Source organism: Trachemys scripta, chromosome 1 (assembly GCF_013100865.1).
Source record: "Trachemys scripta elegans isolate TJP31775 chromosome 1, CAS_Tse_1.0, whole genome shotgun sequence".
Lineage (NCBI taxonomy): Eukaryota > Metazoa > Chordata > Testudines > Emydidae > Trachemys > Trachemys scripta.
Window position 1 is genome coordinate 164,589,307 of NC_048298.1, and position 17,856 is coordinate 164,607,162.

Genomic DNA, 17,856 nt, shown 5'->3' on the forward strand with positions numbered 1-17,856 from the left:
CTGCCCACATCTGGTGTGCCTGGCACGAAAGGGGCAGGGCCCCAGGGTGTTTCTGTGGCAGGCCTGGCCCATGTGCTGTGTCAGGGTCAGGTTCAGCATCACTGCCAAGTCCCTGTCCCAGGGGGCAGGGGAGGCTGCAGGGTATTCTCGCACTTCAGTGGCCTCTGCTCCCCACTGCCATGGTAGAGCTTCCACATTTATTTATTGTAAAAAAAAAAAATTGCAGAATTTTAAAATATTATGCACAGAATTTGATGCAGAATTCCCTCAGGAATATGGGGCACTGTACAGCTGTGATGGTGGGACAGTGAAGGGTGCTGGACAGTAGGGGATCTGTGGGTGGGGGAGTTGGGCAGGGGGTATGGTGTGCAGGGTGCTGTGCAGTTGTGGTGGGAGGTCAGTGGGAGGGGTCTCTGGGCTAGGGGTGCTCGGCATAGTGGGTCTGGGGGCATTGGGCATAGGGATCTGTAGGGGAGGTCTCTGGGTGAGGGGGTGCTGGGCATAGGGATCTGTGGGGGAGGTCTCTGGGTGAGAGGGTGCTGGGCATAAAGGCAGGGCACTGGGCGGGGGGCAGTGTGGAACGGGCATGCGGGCAGCGCAGGGCTCGGTGGGCCTGTGTGCGCCTAGCAGTTGTGGGTTTGTAAACAGTGCCCTTGTGCTGGACTGAGTGCTGGACTGACACATTGCCCCAGCTGGCCCCTCGCTCTGCGGACCACCCCCCATCACATGCCCTATTTCCCTAATGGGGGCCCACAAATATGTTTGGCGCTGGGCCCACAAAAAGTTAATCCGGCCCCTTTGGAGACAGCTTGATACAATCAAACTCTTGATCCCTAATTTTATAGATTCATAGACCTTAAGGCCAGAAGGAACCATTGTGATCATCTCGTCCGTGTAGGGTGGGAGGACAAATATCTGGCAATTTGGCCTTAATAACAAGTATCCAAATCACTTCCCAGCCCGCAAAATATCATTGTGGCAGTGACATTTCCATGCAGCACCCAAGCTGTCTTGATGCCATATTGCCAGGCACCAATACGTCACAGGGACATGCTGCCACAACAATAAACATCACAGGGGACGGAGCGAGGCCTGCCTTTGTCCCACGAAGACATAAAGTGGCAGCCCTGATTGTACATACAACCATCATGTGCATGCATAGGTGCTACCGTCCCCGACTTGAAGTGATTTCCAGCATATACAGGGTTTACAGTTTAGTTCAATGGCTCTGAGCACTCCCATGATACAAACTGTTCCTGTGCCTCTGCTTGCATGAGTAACGAATAAGGATTGAAAGGAGCCTTAGGAGGGGGAAGCTTGATCTACAGCCTTAGGAGCTGGAACCGGAGTATCTCAGCCTGGCTGTAATATGAGCCGGTTCTAAGGTGACCAAACAGCAAGTGTGAAAAATCAGGATGGGGCAGGGGGAAATAGATGTCTAGATAATAACAAGCCCCAAATATCAGGACTGTCCTTATAAAATCAGGACAGCTGGTCATCCTAGCCGGCTCCCGGTTCAAAAAGCAGATGCTGTTGTGTCCAGTTTATCCCTTTGCATCCTCCCTCCCTCTTGGAGGGGGGAACCCCATCCCCTCCTGCTTCCCGGAGAGCCGGCCGGGAGCAGGCGTGTCCCCGGGCGGGGCCTTGAGTCCAGCTTGCCGGGGGTAGAGGTGAGGAAGGGAGCGGAGGGAATAGGCGGGGCAGGGCGGGGAGCGGGAGGCCCAGGGGGCAGAGGGCGGAGCGGAGGGAGGAGTTTCCCGGCGCAGAGGAAGCGCCTGCCTCCCCCTAGCTTTTCGAGCAGAGAATGGAAGCTGGGCGGTGCTGGCTGAAGGGCGCGGGGCAGGTAGGTTACCCGGGGGCGGAGCAGCGCCCGCGGGGACCAGGGTGGGTGAGCGAGCGGGGAGCTGGGGCTCCTGGGACCGACGTGCGGAGGGAGCCCGGACACCTGGAGTCGGGGCGGGGAGGCGCCGTGGGCGGCTGGAGCCGGGCTGCTGTGTGTGGCGGTGCCCGGGGTGCGGCGAGCGCCGGCTGCCAGGGCAGGGGGAGCGCTCGCCTGGACCCTCCTCCGCGGGGGACGGGCCGCCCGGCTCTCCCGCTGCTGCAGCCCGCTCCGGGGCAGCGGAGCCGGTAGGGGCTGGCTGCTGCTGCTCGCCCCCCTTAGCCAGGGGCCATCCCCCAGAGCGCCCCGTCTGAAGCGTCTTCTCCCGTTGCATTAGCCCCGCTGGAGACCCGAACAGCCGCGAGGGTGAGACAATAGCGGGCTGGGCTCGCGGCGCGGGCATCGCGTCTGCCCAGCCCCGGGGCTCGGTTCCCCGGAGCGCTGTCCTCCGCGTCCGACCGCCGCGGGGGGCGCCCGGCTGGGCTGGGGGGGGGAGGGGGGGGCGGAAGGCCGCTTCTTACGCCTTGCTAACTTTGCTCTCAGGGGGAGCAGAAAGGAGCGATGAGCTGAGCTAGGAGCCGAGCCCAGGCGGAGCGGGAGCAGCTGCAGAGGGTAGGATCCCGGCTCCGGTTGCACCGGCAGAAGCAGCGCACCGTCAGGCAGAGCCGAGCCCAGCCCCGCTGGCGGGTGGAGGAGATCGGGACACAGCTCACGGTCATCCCTTCCCAAGGAAGGAAACAGCTGGAGAAGCAAAGACACCGACTGACGCTGTCTTGTCATGTAGCAGCCAAGCTTGGGCGCCAGAGGTTTTGAACTCCCATTATATCTTCAGCTGCGGGGCCGGTGACTGACTCTTGGGAACTGTTCTGGGAGGCACATTTTCGCTGGGAGGAGGAACTAGCATTACCAGACTGAGGAGATGAAAGGATTTCTCTTACTCTTTTCCCTCCTCTTCCCTGGAGCACTAATCTAAAAGGAAAGGATACGCAGCCAGTGTTGAAACTGGACCTGGAAAAAAATCAAAGGCATTGAGACACATAGTGTGTCAGGATCTGGAAAGGCAGTAGCATCAATTTGGGAACACAATTTAGCATTTGAGGACGTTTTCACGCTTCCCAGTAAGCCCTTCCCTCACTTTATTTTTCCCTTCTGTTTTCCCCCTCCTTCTCTCCCCTACCCCTCACTTCCCCTCTACTTTGTACTTCCACTCCCAACAAAATATTTTTCTGGAAATATAAGCCAATTGGTGTCTGACAGCTGAAGATAAAAGAATAGGTGAGGGAGGAAGGGAACGAGAGCTGCCCCTTTATCTTCACTCTCTTACAAAGATGAGGTGCCTTCTGCAAGAGCTGACATCTCTTCTACTGCTGGGTAAGTGGCTGCCTATCTATATCAATAATCTGTTAAAAGTTTGACCCACCATTCATTTCTCATTCTAGCACTGCATTTTATATGAAATATGACTTTATCACACCTATTCCGTTTCTGGAGAGATTCCAAGTGGCAGATAGTACCCTGTGCTCTTCCAAAGAAATGCAACTGCTATTGCTGGAATTGGAGGGAGAAAAATATCTAAGGCCTTTTCAACATTGAACAGATTCATTATATTATTTACTTGTATTACCATAGCACCTAGGAATCCTTGATATGGGTGAGGACCCCATTGGGCTAGGTGCTGTACAAACACAGAACAGAAAGGTGTTCCCCGATACCTGTGTACTGGGATCCATTCAGAACTTGCAAACTGTGCATGAGAAGGGAGCAATGAATGGTCCTTTTCTGTTGTGCCTACAGCTGTACCATTTCTGACTCTGAACTTTGCTTGTCAGATTTCACAAGCTGATTTGAGCTTGGTCAATACTGGACAGGGATACCTCCATGGAAACTTAAGTTTTGGTGAATCAGCAAGGTAGCACTTACCTCTCCTAGTAAGTATAGAAGGAATGCCTTGGCTGTGTTGCTGGATGTAAAAAACATAAAACCAAAGTCCTCCTCACCTATGGTGAGATTAATTTAATGTAATCTCTATTTTTACAAGAGTGGAGGTAGCTTCCTGGTTAAACTTCAACTTGTGTAAGTATACTCTGTCTCCCTGAATTCCTCCTACCATTCCAATTGGGTACAGTATTCTTCAATTCCTGCCTTAAAGTGTCTTGTAGATGTGCTGTGCGCAGTTGAACAGCTGTTGTGTCCCATCCCACAAGTGACTGTCTCAGTTCAGTGGATGAATGTACATAGTCTTGTAAAGTGCTTTGGGATCTTTCTGGCAGAGAGATGCTGTAGCAATGCAAGACCTCTTTACAATTTCGAGAATGGCTGAATACAAGTTAGTTGCAACATCCCATGTGTCTTTGTGATGGCCCATATGTCTAGCCTAGGGTTAACAAAATGCATTTTGAGTAAACTGGTATCTTTGTGAAAACACAGACTCTGTTTCCACACTAGAAAAATACTCACCAGGTGGTATTTTTCAAGGGAGATATTTTGCAATGGTGAAAGCTTCCTTTGCTCTTATGGAAGTGAGGATTTTCTGTTAATTTCTAAGCTATTAGAGGAAAAGAAGCAGAGTTAGCAGCATCTTTTGTGTCTGGTCTTAAGAACTGGCAAAGCAAGTGCAGGATAGCTTCGAAACAAAAACTTGTGCTTGGCTTGCACAGCCGTGCTTCTACATCTCCGATTTCATGTTTCTCATGCTACCTTCCCTTTGCCGGAAGAGAGAGAGAGAGATGAACCTTTGGACTGTTTTTTGGATAGGGTTCAAACTTTGAAAAACAATGGTGGTTTCACCTCCCCACACTCTGGAAAAACACTTAGAAACCAAGGTTGTGCTGGATTACTCCGCTGTATAATTTACAAACTGAATCTATTGTATTCTGATAGTCAACATGGATGAATTGAAACTGCTTATAGAGTTACCTTTACATGCTTGAATACTAAATCCTCTTGGATTAAGAACAATATTGTTCTGGATAACCTTTACCTAATAAGGAGTGAATGGGTGCCTGTCTATTCTTCCTTCGAAGTTGATACTAAACTGATACTCCAGCATAGCAGTAGGGGGCATTGTGTTGCTAGAGGAGCTGTCTTTCAGATCAGATATAAAACACAGATCTTGACAACTCTTCTCATATATAAGAGTTTAGGTGTTCTCTTTGGTGCCCTGGCCAAATTCCAGCTTGGTAATTACTTTCTGTTAACATGAATTATGTTTTATACTTCTCCAATTAAAATTGGATCCAATGTTCTTAATTTTCTATCAGTGTTGTATAGAAAAGCTGCCAAGGTATCAAACAGCTGCTGCCTTCTATCTCAGAAGGGCTATTTTTCAACGGTATGCATCAGAATCCTATGTGCATATCTAGTTTTGTAAAGCATTTTGGTATCTTTCTGTGTGCAAGTAGAGGCATACATGTAAGATGTTCCTTTTTAAAAAAAATAATCATACAGTTAGAGGGGGAAATTGGCTAATCCCATTTTGGCATGCATCACTAGAGTTTAGGTTCTCCAATTCTTTAAACTGTTCACATGATAGTTGCTGAACTGGTGTTTTTTAATAACACCTGATCTGACAGTACCTTGAAGCCTTCTGCTCTGTCCGAAAGCCCCAGGCTACTCAAAAATTCTTTAGGGCAGTGTTTCTGAAAGCTAGAGACTTGATTTGCCTTGCTAAGGAGGAGGGTAGGGTGGGGGTCAAAAGCTTTATCTTGTTTTATAACATAAATCTTCTGACTGGCTTTCCAAATAAGGATTCAGAGTGATTTTTTTTTTTGTTTTGTTTTTTGTTTTTAGTGCTATAATATATAGTGCTGATACTATGGTGATAGGTGCACTTAAAAAGGAGTGTAGTTCATATTGCTCTACTATTTATAAACCCATTAGAATGTAAAAAGAAAAGTGATTATGATAAAAGCTGAAGACAACTTAACTAGTTTGTACTTGATTTACTATTTTATATTAACAAATTCAGAATAACTCCGCAGAACAAGGGATTGAAAACCCACAGCTGGCATGTGGGCGTCACGCTCTGAGATAGTTGCTGCTTTTTTCTTTTACTGCAGTATTTCAGTTTCAAGGCTTTAAGTATGTGGCACTTCATCACATTGAGTATAAAATGGGGGACCAGAGCAAGTATTATAAATAATCCCCATGCAGTAATAAGATTATTAATACCTCTGCCAGGCAGTACTAATCTTGTATGTAGTTATGAGATTTACCTGCTCTTCCAGGGATGCAAAATCTGATACTATTTAGGTCTATAATGTAATATTTAAGGAAACATAATACAATAGGCATCTACAGAATGCAAAACTCATTCTCACTGGTCTATGAATAGGTATTTTTTTCCTACTTACATTTGACTTTCTACAGTATCAAGAATGCCACCCGTGAGTGAGCACAAAGAGCTATAAACATTATATATGTATATGTACGTATCCAGATGTGTGTAGGGATATATACACATACACATCTTCCCTCACTTCATTCATACATAATAAGGGGTGATTTTTGATTCTTAGAGGGGAGTGGAGCTACAGAAAGGTCCTGAAACTTCAGATCGGTGGTTCTCAAACTTTTTTGTTCGTGAACTACTTGAAAATTGCTGAGGGTCTCAGACTATTTAATGATCTTTCCAAATGTTGTTTGTACCATTAGCTAACTACTGTTGAATTGAATAAAAGCACTGTATAGAAAAAAATTAATAAACATTTTTTGTTCTACAAATAAAAGCACACAATCATATTTTAATATCCGTAGTCTTGCCTTTCTAATGCGATGGATGTGCCCTCTCTCCCCCGCTGTGGCAGCTCCCGAGCTGGGGCTGGGAAGGATGGGGAGGGGGGGACTCCCCTGTCATGGCAGTCCCCGGGCTGGGAAGGATGGGGAGGGAGGGTCTCCATAGAGCTGAGGCTGGGAAGGGGGGGCCGTCTTTCCCCGGCAGCCACAGCCCTGGAGCTGGGGAAAGTCTCCACTTTCTCTGGCCACCGCAGCCCTGCACGTCCCAAATTCCCCCTACCCCCTCTTCTCACCCCACTGCCCCCTCCCACCTACCACCCCCCCAAGGCTACCACCTCACATGTGTGTCTTCGCCAGGTCCAGGCACCTAATTAGTGGAGCCACGCCTGCGCGGCTCCACTAATTAGGTGGGTGGCCCTTCATTCTCTCATGTGTGGCCGCCCAGGCATGCACCTTAGAGGAAACTATCCACAGACCACCTGAATGGAGCTCGCGGGCCACAGTTTGAGAACCTCTTCTTCAGATCATTGTAAATAGCATGCTGCAATAAAACAAACAATGATAATGCCAAGAGGACTCCCAGGATAATATTGGATGGTTGCTCATCTGCCCCACAGGCCTTTCTTCTATAGAGCAGGCTTCTTTCCTGTCACTTCTTTAGACTGTTGGGTTTGCATAGCATCAGTATGCTCTTGACACTCCACTCTTCTGTTTCAACTCAGCTGGCTAGCTGGGATTGCTTGGTTGAGAGTGGCCAAGAGAAGGAGCACGCAGGAATGCAACAGGAAAATTTTTTTACCCCAGGGGCATTTGTTTTAACCCCCCCAGAGTGAACACCCACAGGAAAAGTACAATGGATATAAGAAAGGGAAATATTTATTTACAGAGGGAGGAGAGGAGAAAAACAACAAGGGGAAATATAGGGGGAACAGGAAAACGGTGGGGGGGCCCACAGGCCCAGTGGTAGCACAGTTTGAAAGGGCAGACACTGAGCAATGTGTCTGCACACAGAGTTTAGGAGTCCTGAGCAAAGTTTCAATTTGGCAGTGAGTCTTGGGTGCTCCTGGTTGGTTTTAGTGCCAGTAAACTTTTTCCAACAAACCCCTCCGGTGCCCTCTTTTGCCGCTTTCTGCAAAGCCACACAGAACGACCACCTTTCCACTTAACTAGCTAGCTGCCTCCCTTCTTATTTCCAATGCAGAGTTACAAGCCCCAGTACTTACAGCCCCATGCAGCTCTGGGCAGCAGTGATACTGGGTCCAGCTTCGGCCTGTCCTTCCCGGGCGATTGTTTTCCTGGCACAGTGCTCCTCCTGGCTCCTGTCCTGGGGTGTCCCCGATCGGCCATCCTGTGCTTCCCAGGCTTTAGGCAGGTTCTCTGCTGCTTCACTTTGCGAGGGCCTGCTTGCTGCAGCCCTTCTCTCTGGGGCTCCAGAGCCACACCCTGGCGTTTCCCTCCTTTCTCTTACTGCTCCCCCTCACCCCGTAGGAAAAAGATTTAAAGGGGCCATGCTCTCTAAACTCCAAAGGGGTTACAGGTATAACTACATTGCTCGGCAGTGTGAAAAATCCACACCTTGAAGGATGTAGTTATACCAGTCTAACCCGCAGTGTAGACAGCGCTATGTTGACGGGAGGGCTTCTCCCTTTAACATAGCAACCGCCTCTCATGGAGGTGGAATTAACTGCGGCAACAGAAGCTCTCCCGTCAGGGTAGTCATGTCTTCAGTGAAGCGCTACAGCAGCACAGCTGCAGCGATTTAAGTGTAGACCTGCCCTTAGTGAACCTATTATACTAGTGCCCCATGAACAGCACTGACTGCCAGTTTGTTTCCCAGGGCAGATGAAGTCCTTGTATCTATAGTGCTTTTTATGATCTGAGTCCTTATTTCTCTTGGAAGCTGCCTCTCTCATGGTGTTATACTGTGGCAGTTGTTACCTGAATTGACCATCTCTTGCATGCATTTTGGGCAAAAGGACCTTAACTATAAAATCTAATCTCCTTCTCCCTTGGTCTTTGTGAAATTTGTTGAACTTAAAAGCATGTTGCATAGCCTACTTACTTGCCTAAGCTTTTAATGTTGGGGGGCTTTGGTTTTTGCAAGTTGGACATTTAGTTGACATTGTGTCAAGTTAGCTTTCTTTATTAAATCACTTTTTATTGTAAATTGTTCATGTACCTAGAACACTTTTGACAGATGTATTATATAAATTTTAAGGATGAATAAATAATAATGCAAGGATGTGTGGGGAATATAGAGCTTGTGTGTTTTGGGAGGGAGAGAATCCATTCCATGTCTGGAAAGTTACTGAATGTTTAGAGCTAGGAAACTGTTTAGAAAGGAGGTGGTCGGGTGATAGAGGGAGAATTTTCCTGGCCCTCCTCTCCTGCCTGTACAGAATAAATCACAGAATCTGTTTAAATAGTTGCCCTGGAGAAAGGTGACAAAAGCTAGTAGTAAGCTAATGAAGTGTAACTCTCTTGGACGCATTGATATGACACGAACCATGCTATACCCTGAATGAATGACGTTAGCCTGATAAGTAATTTCTAATCTGCAAACTCCTTCTCAATAACTTCTTGTTACAGAAAGCTGTCTGGGAGGAAGGGGAAAGTGTTCCAGACACAACTGTTTTGATGTGATTGACTTGCTTGTTTGCATCAAGGGCATTTAGGCCCTCGAGTCATTGTCTGGAATGAATTGTAATACATACGACTGCCTCTGGCTTTTAAAATGCTGAATATGCCTTTGTTAACACAAACCTGTTACGTTTGTTTTGACATTGGCATTCTCTCTCTCTCCATACAATGCTCTTGAGGCATAGATCTCCGGTTAAATGTTTGGAGATGTTAGGTATTTGATCCATAGAATCTAAAATTCATTTTGCAGCTGCGGTGAATGGTTTGAGGATGATTTCTGAGTCTCAGTATTCCTTCAGTAAGAGTGCCATGGCCAGATATGATGGGTCTTCCTGGGTTCCTTTGTGTATCTTGGGAAGATGTGAAGGTCTCTGGGGAGAGTTCATGGGGGATAAGTTTGTGGAGTTTCTCTTGCAGTTGTTAGGGGAAGGATTTGATGGTATCCTTAAATTCCTGGGTTAATTGTGGTATGGGGTGTTCTTTGAGTTCTTCATAGTAGGTCGTGTTGGAGAGTTGTTGGTTGGCCTCGTTAATGTAGTCATCACAGTTGAGGACTACAATGGTGCCCTTTTTGTCCACTGGTTTGGTCACTATCTGGTGACTGTGTAGCTGTCCTAGCAGCAGTAGAGAGATACCATTCACAAACCACTCACCCCACAAAGGGCCAGCTTCCTCAAGGACAGAACCGACTTCCTCCACAAACTCTGCAAAATTAACAACTTCCCGCAGAATACCAGCCTTGCCACCATGAATGTCACTTCCCTATGCACCAACATGCCTCGTAATGATGGCATAGCTGCCTGCCTCAAATATCTGTAAGACAATGGACAACTCTCAGATATCCACGCTAAACACATGGCCAAACTCATCCACTTCATCCTCACCCATAACAATTTTACATTCAACAACAAAAATTTTGTCCAAACCATGAGAATAACCATGGGTACTAGCTTGCCTCCCCAATATATCAACCTCTTCATGAACCACCTTGAAGAAAAATTTCTGGACAAATGCACCCCAAACCAATGGTGTACCTGAGATACATTGATATTTTCATCCTCTGGACAAGCAACCTAAATTCTTTCATGGGTTTCCACCACAATTTCAACAACCGCCCCCATCCATTAAACTCCCTCTGGAATGCTTCCCACAGTAGCATCAACTTCCTGGACATCACAATGAGCTTCAGCAATGGAACTCTATAGACAACTATATACAAAAAACCCATGGATCACCCGCCTACTTGCATAGATCCAGTAACCCCCAACACACCAAGAAATCGGTTATCTGCAGCCAGGCACTCATACCACAGAAAATGCTCCAAGGAGAAAGTTCAGGTTATATACTGTAACACACACTCAAATCTGCCTTCACAAACAAGGACACCCCATCAGAGAAGTAGATCGCATCATGGAACGGGCCACCTAAATACCCTGAGAGAACGTGCTTCAATACAAAAATGATTTCCCGCCCCCTCCAACTGCACACCCCTAGTTGTCACCTGCCACCCCACAGTGGAACCTGTATGGGGTATCATCAAACAGCTACAATCCATATTTGGAGACCTCATCCTTAAAAAATCTTTCCTGAACCCCCTCTTCTAGCCGTCAAACAACCCCCCCCCCCCCAACCTCTCCAGGCGCTTCATCATTGGAAGCAAACTCCCCACAGACCAGGACACACCAACTCAAAGGGGCACCAGACCCCACCAAAACAACAGATGCGGAACCTGCAGACATATTTCCACTGCTTCAGTGATCTACGCCCCCTACAACACACCTTTCAAGATCCCTGGGTCCTACAAATACCCATCACAACATGTGGTGTGCCTCATCCGGTGCACTACATTCCCCAACAACAACTGTGTGGGTGAAACCAGACAATTGCGACTCTCTCGAATGAGCTCAAACTGGAAAATGATAAAAGACGACCATACTCCCTCTCCTGTGGGTGAACACTTTTCACGAACCTATCAGTCCTTATCCTTAAAGGAAACCTGCACAACACTTTGAAAAGAGGAGCCTGGGAGCTTAAATTCATAACTTTGCTAGACACTAAAAATCATGGTCTTAATAAAGACACTGGATTTATGGCTTATTACAACACTGTACCCCATTAACACCTGCTTTAGTCCTATACGTGTGTTAACAGGTCACTTCACCTTGAATGGTCCCTTCAGTTAGAATATGTGCTATCTGTTTGATCTTGTATTTAGCTGTGACACTCTTAGTACCTTTCCCAAACCTGAAGATGAGCTCTGTATAGCTTGAAAACTTCTGTCTCTCCAACAGAAGTTGGTCCAATAAAAGGAATTACCTCACCCACCTTGTCTCTCTATATAATCTCTATCTCTGTCCTATCGCTAACCTTACCAAGCACTCCATTTCCATCAATACACAGAGACCATGTTTCAGAATGATGGATGTGAGCAAGTTTTTGTCATTAGAAGGTTTAATTGGAACAACACGATGACATTAAAGGAATTTGTCTTTCTAGTTATGAAAATATAACTTCAGTAATAATCCAAAAGAAATCGAAAATACTGTTTCAGCCAAATGATAAAAGCCCTTTCACAGCATGTTACCACATTGTGCTTTTGCACTGTGGCACATTGGAAATGTCACTGTGATTCCTCTTCCTCGTCTAGAGGCAATGAAATGACTTAAGAACTGATTAGTGTTCAGTAATCTTGGCTTCAGTCACTATAACAGAGGCTGCTCTGTTTTTTGGAATCCCCCCTTTCGAACCCATTGTCTCTACCTTCTTTTTTTTTTTTTTTTTTCAATTCTAATCTATGGCTGGTTTTTCTGTGTTGTTTCCAGGTGCACCACTGTGGGGGGGGGGGGGGGGGAGGGGAAGGGCAGCAGAGTGCGTTGGGAAATCTTGCGGAGGTGTTTTGGATAGGTTATAGAATGCTAAATAAAAGAAGCTGGGTGGTTAAACAGAAAGGGGGAAGAGTGGTGGGAGGGTAAAAGGTGGGGTCTCAAGAACTTTCAGCAACTAGGTGTTGACTCATTAAAAGACATGGGTCTGTTGGTAAAGGCTTGTGTTTAAGGTCATGAAATAGACTCTGGGTATGAGAGAAATGATTTGTAGGAATTCATATCTATTCTCTCAATCATTCCAGGGCAATGTACTCCAGCCAAGTGATTTTCTCCTCCCCCAACTAACTAGTGAGCTTTCAATTCTATTTGGGGTTTGAAAAATCGCACAGTACTTTTTCGGTCTCTCATGTCCCCAACAACAGAGATTCTGCCATCAGGTATGAGTTGAAACTTCTGAAATGCAGGGCAGAATAGACTCCAGTCAGGGTAGAGAAGTGAACTCTTTATCACTAAAGGCAGCACATATGTTGCAAAGACACTTGCAGGACAGATATGTGGAGCAAGATTCGAGCTGTTGTGTGTGGCAGGCTTATAATGATTCCCCCTCCCTCTTCTTATTTCTGATCTCCTAGTACCACTTGAAAAGCACGCTGTTGGGGAGACTGAGCTAGTTGGAGATGGTGTTGTGCAGTCCTCTCTCCACTGCAGGTTTCAGTTTAACTTGTTGGTGACACAAGTGTGCAACTTATTGTATTTTTCACTTAAAATCTGAAGCCCCTCTAAGGTCAGAAGGGATTATTATGATCCTTCCCTGCCCGTGTGTGTGTATGTGCAAAAGTAAAAATGACACTTCCATGGTAGCTCCCTTTCTCAGTGCTAATAGGCAAGACTGGTCATTTTTAGGGTTTCTGGAAGTTAAGCTTTTAGAAAGGGGACTCGAGATCCCTTTTAAATTTGCGGGTGAGACACTAACACTGGATGAAGAAAGGATTTGTCCCACTCGCAAGGAAGGGCACTGATCTGGCACCACACAGCACAGTAGTGTTGTGAGAACAGCTTGTTCTTGGGGCAAGTCTTGATCTTTCTATGCAGCAGCATCACCAGACTGGGGAGGAAACTGGTCTGAGTCTTCCCCGTCCCGCCGATGCTCAAGGCCCTACAGAATGTAAATCTGGACCCTGGATAAAAGCTAGTACACTTCAGTCTGCAAGAGTCGACAGCTTGTTCCGTTGCAGGAAATGTCCTGCTTTGGAAAACCATACTGCTTGAACCAGGCACTAATGTTAACTGAGGAAAAGGGCTTGGAACCGTTACCCAGTACCTGCTAGCCCAAGGAGTAGGGCTATACACCAAACTAAAAATGTCCCTTCTCTTTCAACCCCCACATCCATGCCTGGTCTCTTACAGGTTTGGTACCCTCTCGTTTGGTCCCAATACAATTCAGCCCGCAGAAGACGGGTAAGCCTGTACCTAGTGCTGTCTTCCAGCAAACACATGCTACCCAAGCACTCAGCCAGTGTTAGGCCCCCAACCAATTAATGTCTGGAAACTACATCCCCTCAATAAGTCAATCTACATTGGTCCCCACTAAGCAGGATCCTTTGCTGGGGTTGCAGGGAGGCTGAAGTTGTGCCACCTCCTAATGTGGGATCCTAGCTTGGCCCAAAGTGGGGAGCAGCAGGAGTCCCCAGCCAGCCTGATGACCAGAGACAAGAATCTCTGCTCCGCCCCATCACCCCACCCCCTCAGACACATACAGCCCTCTGCTGGGGTAATGGAGTAGTGTTGTAGGGTGGGGGGAGACAAACCCCATATGTGAAGAGCCTTCCTCAAGTGTTGGCACCCCCTTCTCATTGACCCCCTGCTCAAGGGGTGGGAGTGGCAGCCATCTGCAACACCCTACTCTTAGCAGCAGCTGCTAGTCTTCCTCTGCCTCTTCAATGGTGGTGACAGCCACGTTCTGTCCTTTCCCTAATGGTGGAGGCAGTGGCACTGGAGCTGTCACTGCAGACTCAGCCAGACATCCCTGCATCAGTTATGTATTGCTCACATTTGGAAGGCTCTTATTTTGCACCGACAAGGGTTAGAGACTTAGTTTAAAAAAAAAAAAAAAAAAAGTAAAGGCATAGGTACTGCAGAACCTGATGGCTCTTGACCTGGGTGAGTGTCCAACTGCATTTTTCAGGCCCCTTCTGAGAGCTAAGCCGTTAACACTTCTGTGTGTGGCTCTCACTGAAGTGCCTAGCTGCGTGTCTGCTCCAGTTTTTCTCCCATACTTGCACTGTGGACTGCATTTTAATAAAATATCTCATGGACCGTATCTGTTTCCTTGCCATCTTCTCCCTCCCCCCATCCCTATAAATCCATGGGGCATCTCCTCTCCTAGTTATGATTCCATTTACAATTATGCACCATTCTTATAATAACTATGGCAATTGCTGAGCAGGAAAAATATGTATTAGGTAGGTATCTGAGTATATTTAGCTCTCCTTGATACAGTAAGTGTTTCTTTTAGAAGAAATAGTGTTCTTTTTCTGCTTTCTCATTACTTCATCCCCCTCTCCTGCCCTTTATGTTCCTGTTTCTCACCCTTCTGCCATCTACTTCTTTTTCACCTCCTGGTTAGCCTGCCCTGTCCAACTGGTCCTCTGGAGATTTGTCTCCTTTTCTCTTGTGCAGCATTAGTCCCTGGTGGAGGCTGGCTCCTTGTCACCTTTTACAGGTGCCAAAACTCTTTGCAGCTTGGACACCTATAGATGCAACTGGAAACAAGGAGCAGCCAGCACCACGCAACCTGCCAGCTCGCCCACTGGCTGCCAGGGGTCTGCGGACAATATCTGAGAACATAGAGTTGCCAATTTTGGTTGGACATATTCCTGCAGGTTTCATCAGATGACATAAAGATTCATTTTTTAAATTCAAGATTAATTCCTGGAGACTCCAGGACTGTCCTGGAAGGATTGGCAACCCTAGTATAACCTGTGTGCCTGAAAGGATGTCCAGTGGTGGTGGTAGGGGGGGAGACTCCTGGATTTTACTCCTTGCTCTGCTTGACCTTAGGCAAGTCACTTCACTTGTTTCCATTTCCTTAAAATAGGGATAGTGCCTTACAGACTTAATGATTAAGGGTGCTTTGGGATTCTTGAATGAGAGGTGCCGTGTAAGTGTGAAGTATTTGTATTATTGTCAGGGTTGATATTTTGCCTTCTATTGTAAAATACACTCTTTAAAGGGTTAGATAGTGTGTGGATGGGGTGTGGGCTAGAGGTGGCGTGAAGGTGGGGGAGGCTCTTGTACTCTGATTGTTCTTGTTTTCTAATTCCAGCTGTGAAATTGATCTTACTTCCTGCTCCCTAGTGTTACGCACCCCAGTCTAATTCAATGCAAAGGTGCTTCTTTGTATATATGGTGTAGCCTTGTCCTTCCCACACCTCTATACTTAGAGGGGAATAGCTCATATACAGCAGTGTGGCTCTTTAATCTGTAGTTCATGTGGCGCCATTATGATTGATCTCATCCTTCTCTGCATCGCTGGCCTATATGGAGCTGTTCTAATGTGTCAAATCAGTCTCGTGCCAGGGGCGGTGGGAGACTGCGCTAATCCAGAGTGTGTAACAGCAGCATCATTTATGGAAAGTCGCTGTCCCCCCACATCACTGACTTTTCTAATGTAGACTGGTGTTAAAAAAGCTAATCTAGGCGTTTAGTACTGTTGTAGTAGGTTGCCTTGTAGGCAATCGGCATTCAGCATCTGGGTTGGATATGCTGCAGAAATAACATGGGGAGAGAAGACCTCACATACTCCTTTTCCCCATAACTATAGCCCACTTGGAAGCTCTCTTGGGCCAGAAGGAAGTTTGGGCCAATGTTGGAGGTTGGAAGGAAGAACTGGGGAGAAGGGGCAGTAACAGGGAGGGGGAAACCTAGCAAAAGGTGACATTCCCCTAAGGAGAGAACTTGTCCACATAATGTGCTACTCCATTCAAGTACTTGAGGTGCTACATGAACATACACAAAAAGTTATAACCTATCAAAAGCAGGGGTGGGATTTTTTTTTGGGGGGGGGGGGGGAAAGCAGGGAGGGAGTGTGCTGATGGAGGCATATGTTTCACACCCAAGGCTCAGGTAGAATATAGACTAACTCCCTTCCCTACAGGCTTAGTGGATGCTCCCTTGCCTCTCTCTTTTTGGGTAGTCCTTGCTGACACAGTGTGAGAGCACAAAAATTTAACCCCAAATTTCTAACCTTAAAGTTTTCCTCTTGTTTTTCGCTTTTCATTCTGTTCAGTCTTTCACCTAATTTCTTGTTCTCCTCCTTTCCCCACATTTCTCTCCCTTCCCATAATATCTTTCCTCAAGTCCTCTCCTGTCTTCAGTGATCGTAGAAAGATGCTGGATGCTATGTTTGGGAACAAGTTGACTCCTGCAGAGAAGAATCTTTTTCTTCAAGGTCTCTTCCCCTGTGTAGCCAGCCATTAGCCAGGCAGAGCAAAGAGACTCTCAAACTTGCTGGCACAAGCCCAGGCAAAACTTCCCTTGAGACAAGGGCAGCCCAGAAAGCCATTGTCTTTGTTTATATAGTGCCCAAAGTATACATGGTGTTCTAGATATCTCCGGAGATAGGTCCCTGCCCTAGCAAGTTTTGTCTGTAGAGACAAAGGGGAAGGAATGGAACTAGCCTTGCAAAATTTTATGAAAATTCATCATTTCAGGCACAAAACCGACTCACCTGCCCTTTAGTTTGGTGACGGTAAAAGTTCCCCTCCTCCCCAGTATCTTGTCCTGGCATGAGTTGGGAGGGTAGACTTTTTTGCAAGGCTGGATGTAATGTAAATAGAGTGATTGTGAGATGGTTTGGCATGTACTCTATTAAAGTCTGTTCATATTAGAATGTAAACTAACTCTCCTTCTTCCTGTTTTGTTGTTTAACCCTTTCCTGTTTCTCTGATTAGCTTTTATTACTGTGCCCCTTTTCACTCCCACTCTTTTGAATCCTTCCCTTCCTTTCATGTGGCGACCCCTTTTGCCTGCCTCCCCAATCCCTCTTTTGACTGTCCTAAACTTTTTGCTCCTCCCCAGCTATAACCCCCAACTCCATTAATGAAAAACTCAAGATGAATAGTTCTGCTGGTGTCTGTGGGCTTTTTAAAAGTTAATTGATTTGCACCACTGAAGACATGAATCTATGAAGGCTTCTCTAGTGGCTTCCAGTGAGGATTCCTTTTGCTTGCTGGGGGAGCCTTGAAGGGGACATCCTGATCATCTTTAAATGGCAGCTTGGAGTAGTGCAGAATTCCCCTGGGGTATTTATATTTAGGGCCGTATCAAATTAATGGCCATGAAAAACATGTCACAGACCGTGAAATCTAGTCTCCCCCTGTGCAATCTGGTCTTTTGTGTGCTTTTAACCTATACTATACAGATTTCAAGGGGAAGACCAACATTTCTCAAATCGGGGTTTCTGACCCAAAAGGGAGTTGCGGGGGGGGTCACAGGGTTATATTAGAGGGGTCGCTGCAAGAAAGTCGCTGTACCTTCTTCTACCTTACTTCTGCACTGCCTTCAGAGCTGGGTGGCAGAGAAGGGTGGCTGTTGGCTGGGCGCATAGCTCTGAAGGCAGCGCCCCGCTAGCAGCCATGCAGAAGTAAGGGTGTCAATACCATACCATGCCACCCTTACTTCTGTGCTGCTGCCTTCAGAGCTGGGCGGCCGGAGAGTGGTGGCTGCTGACTGAGGGCCCAGCTCTGCAGGCAGCAGCACAGAAGGAAGAGTGGCAAG

General features: G+C 46.9%; 1 protein-coding gene across 5 annotated transcripts in view; it reads left to right on the forward strand.

Annotated features, from left to right (window-relative positions):
* IGSF3 (immunoglobulin superfamily member 3) overlaps positions 1 to 17,856 on the forward strand; it is a 255,382-nt gene that overhangs the window by 103,822 nt on the left and 133,704 nt on the right. For 2 of the 5 annotated variants that reach the window (XM_034791926.1, XM_034791972.1), the window contains exons 1-2: positions 1,743 to 1,843; positions 2,423 to 3,250. The exons of 1 other annotated variant lie outside the window; for it this stretch is intronic. In XM_034791926.1, coding sequence (XP_034647817.1) covers positions 3,208 to 3,250 — 43 coding nt within the window. In that variant the 5' untranslated portion in view covers positions 1,743 to 1,843; positions 2,423 to 3,207. Of the gene's footprint in view, positions 1 to 1,742; positions 1,844 to 2,113; positions 2,246 to 2,422; positions 3,251 to 17,856 lie in introns of those variants that run through there. 2 more of the 5 variants (XM_034791945.1, XM_034791935.1) reach the window with 2 other exon arrangements.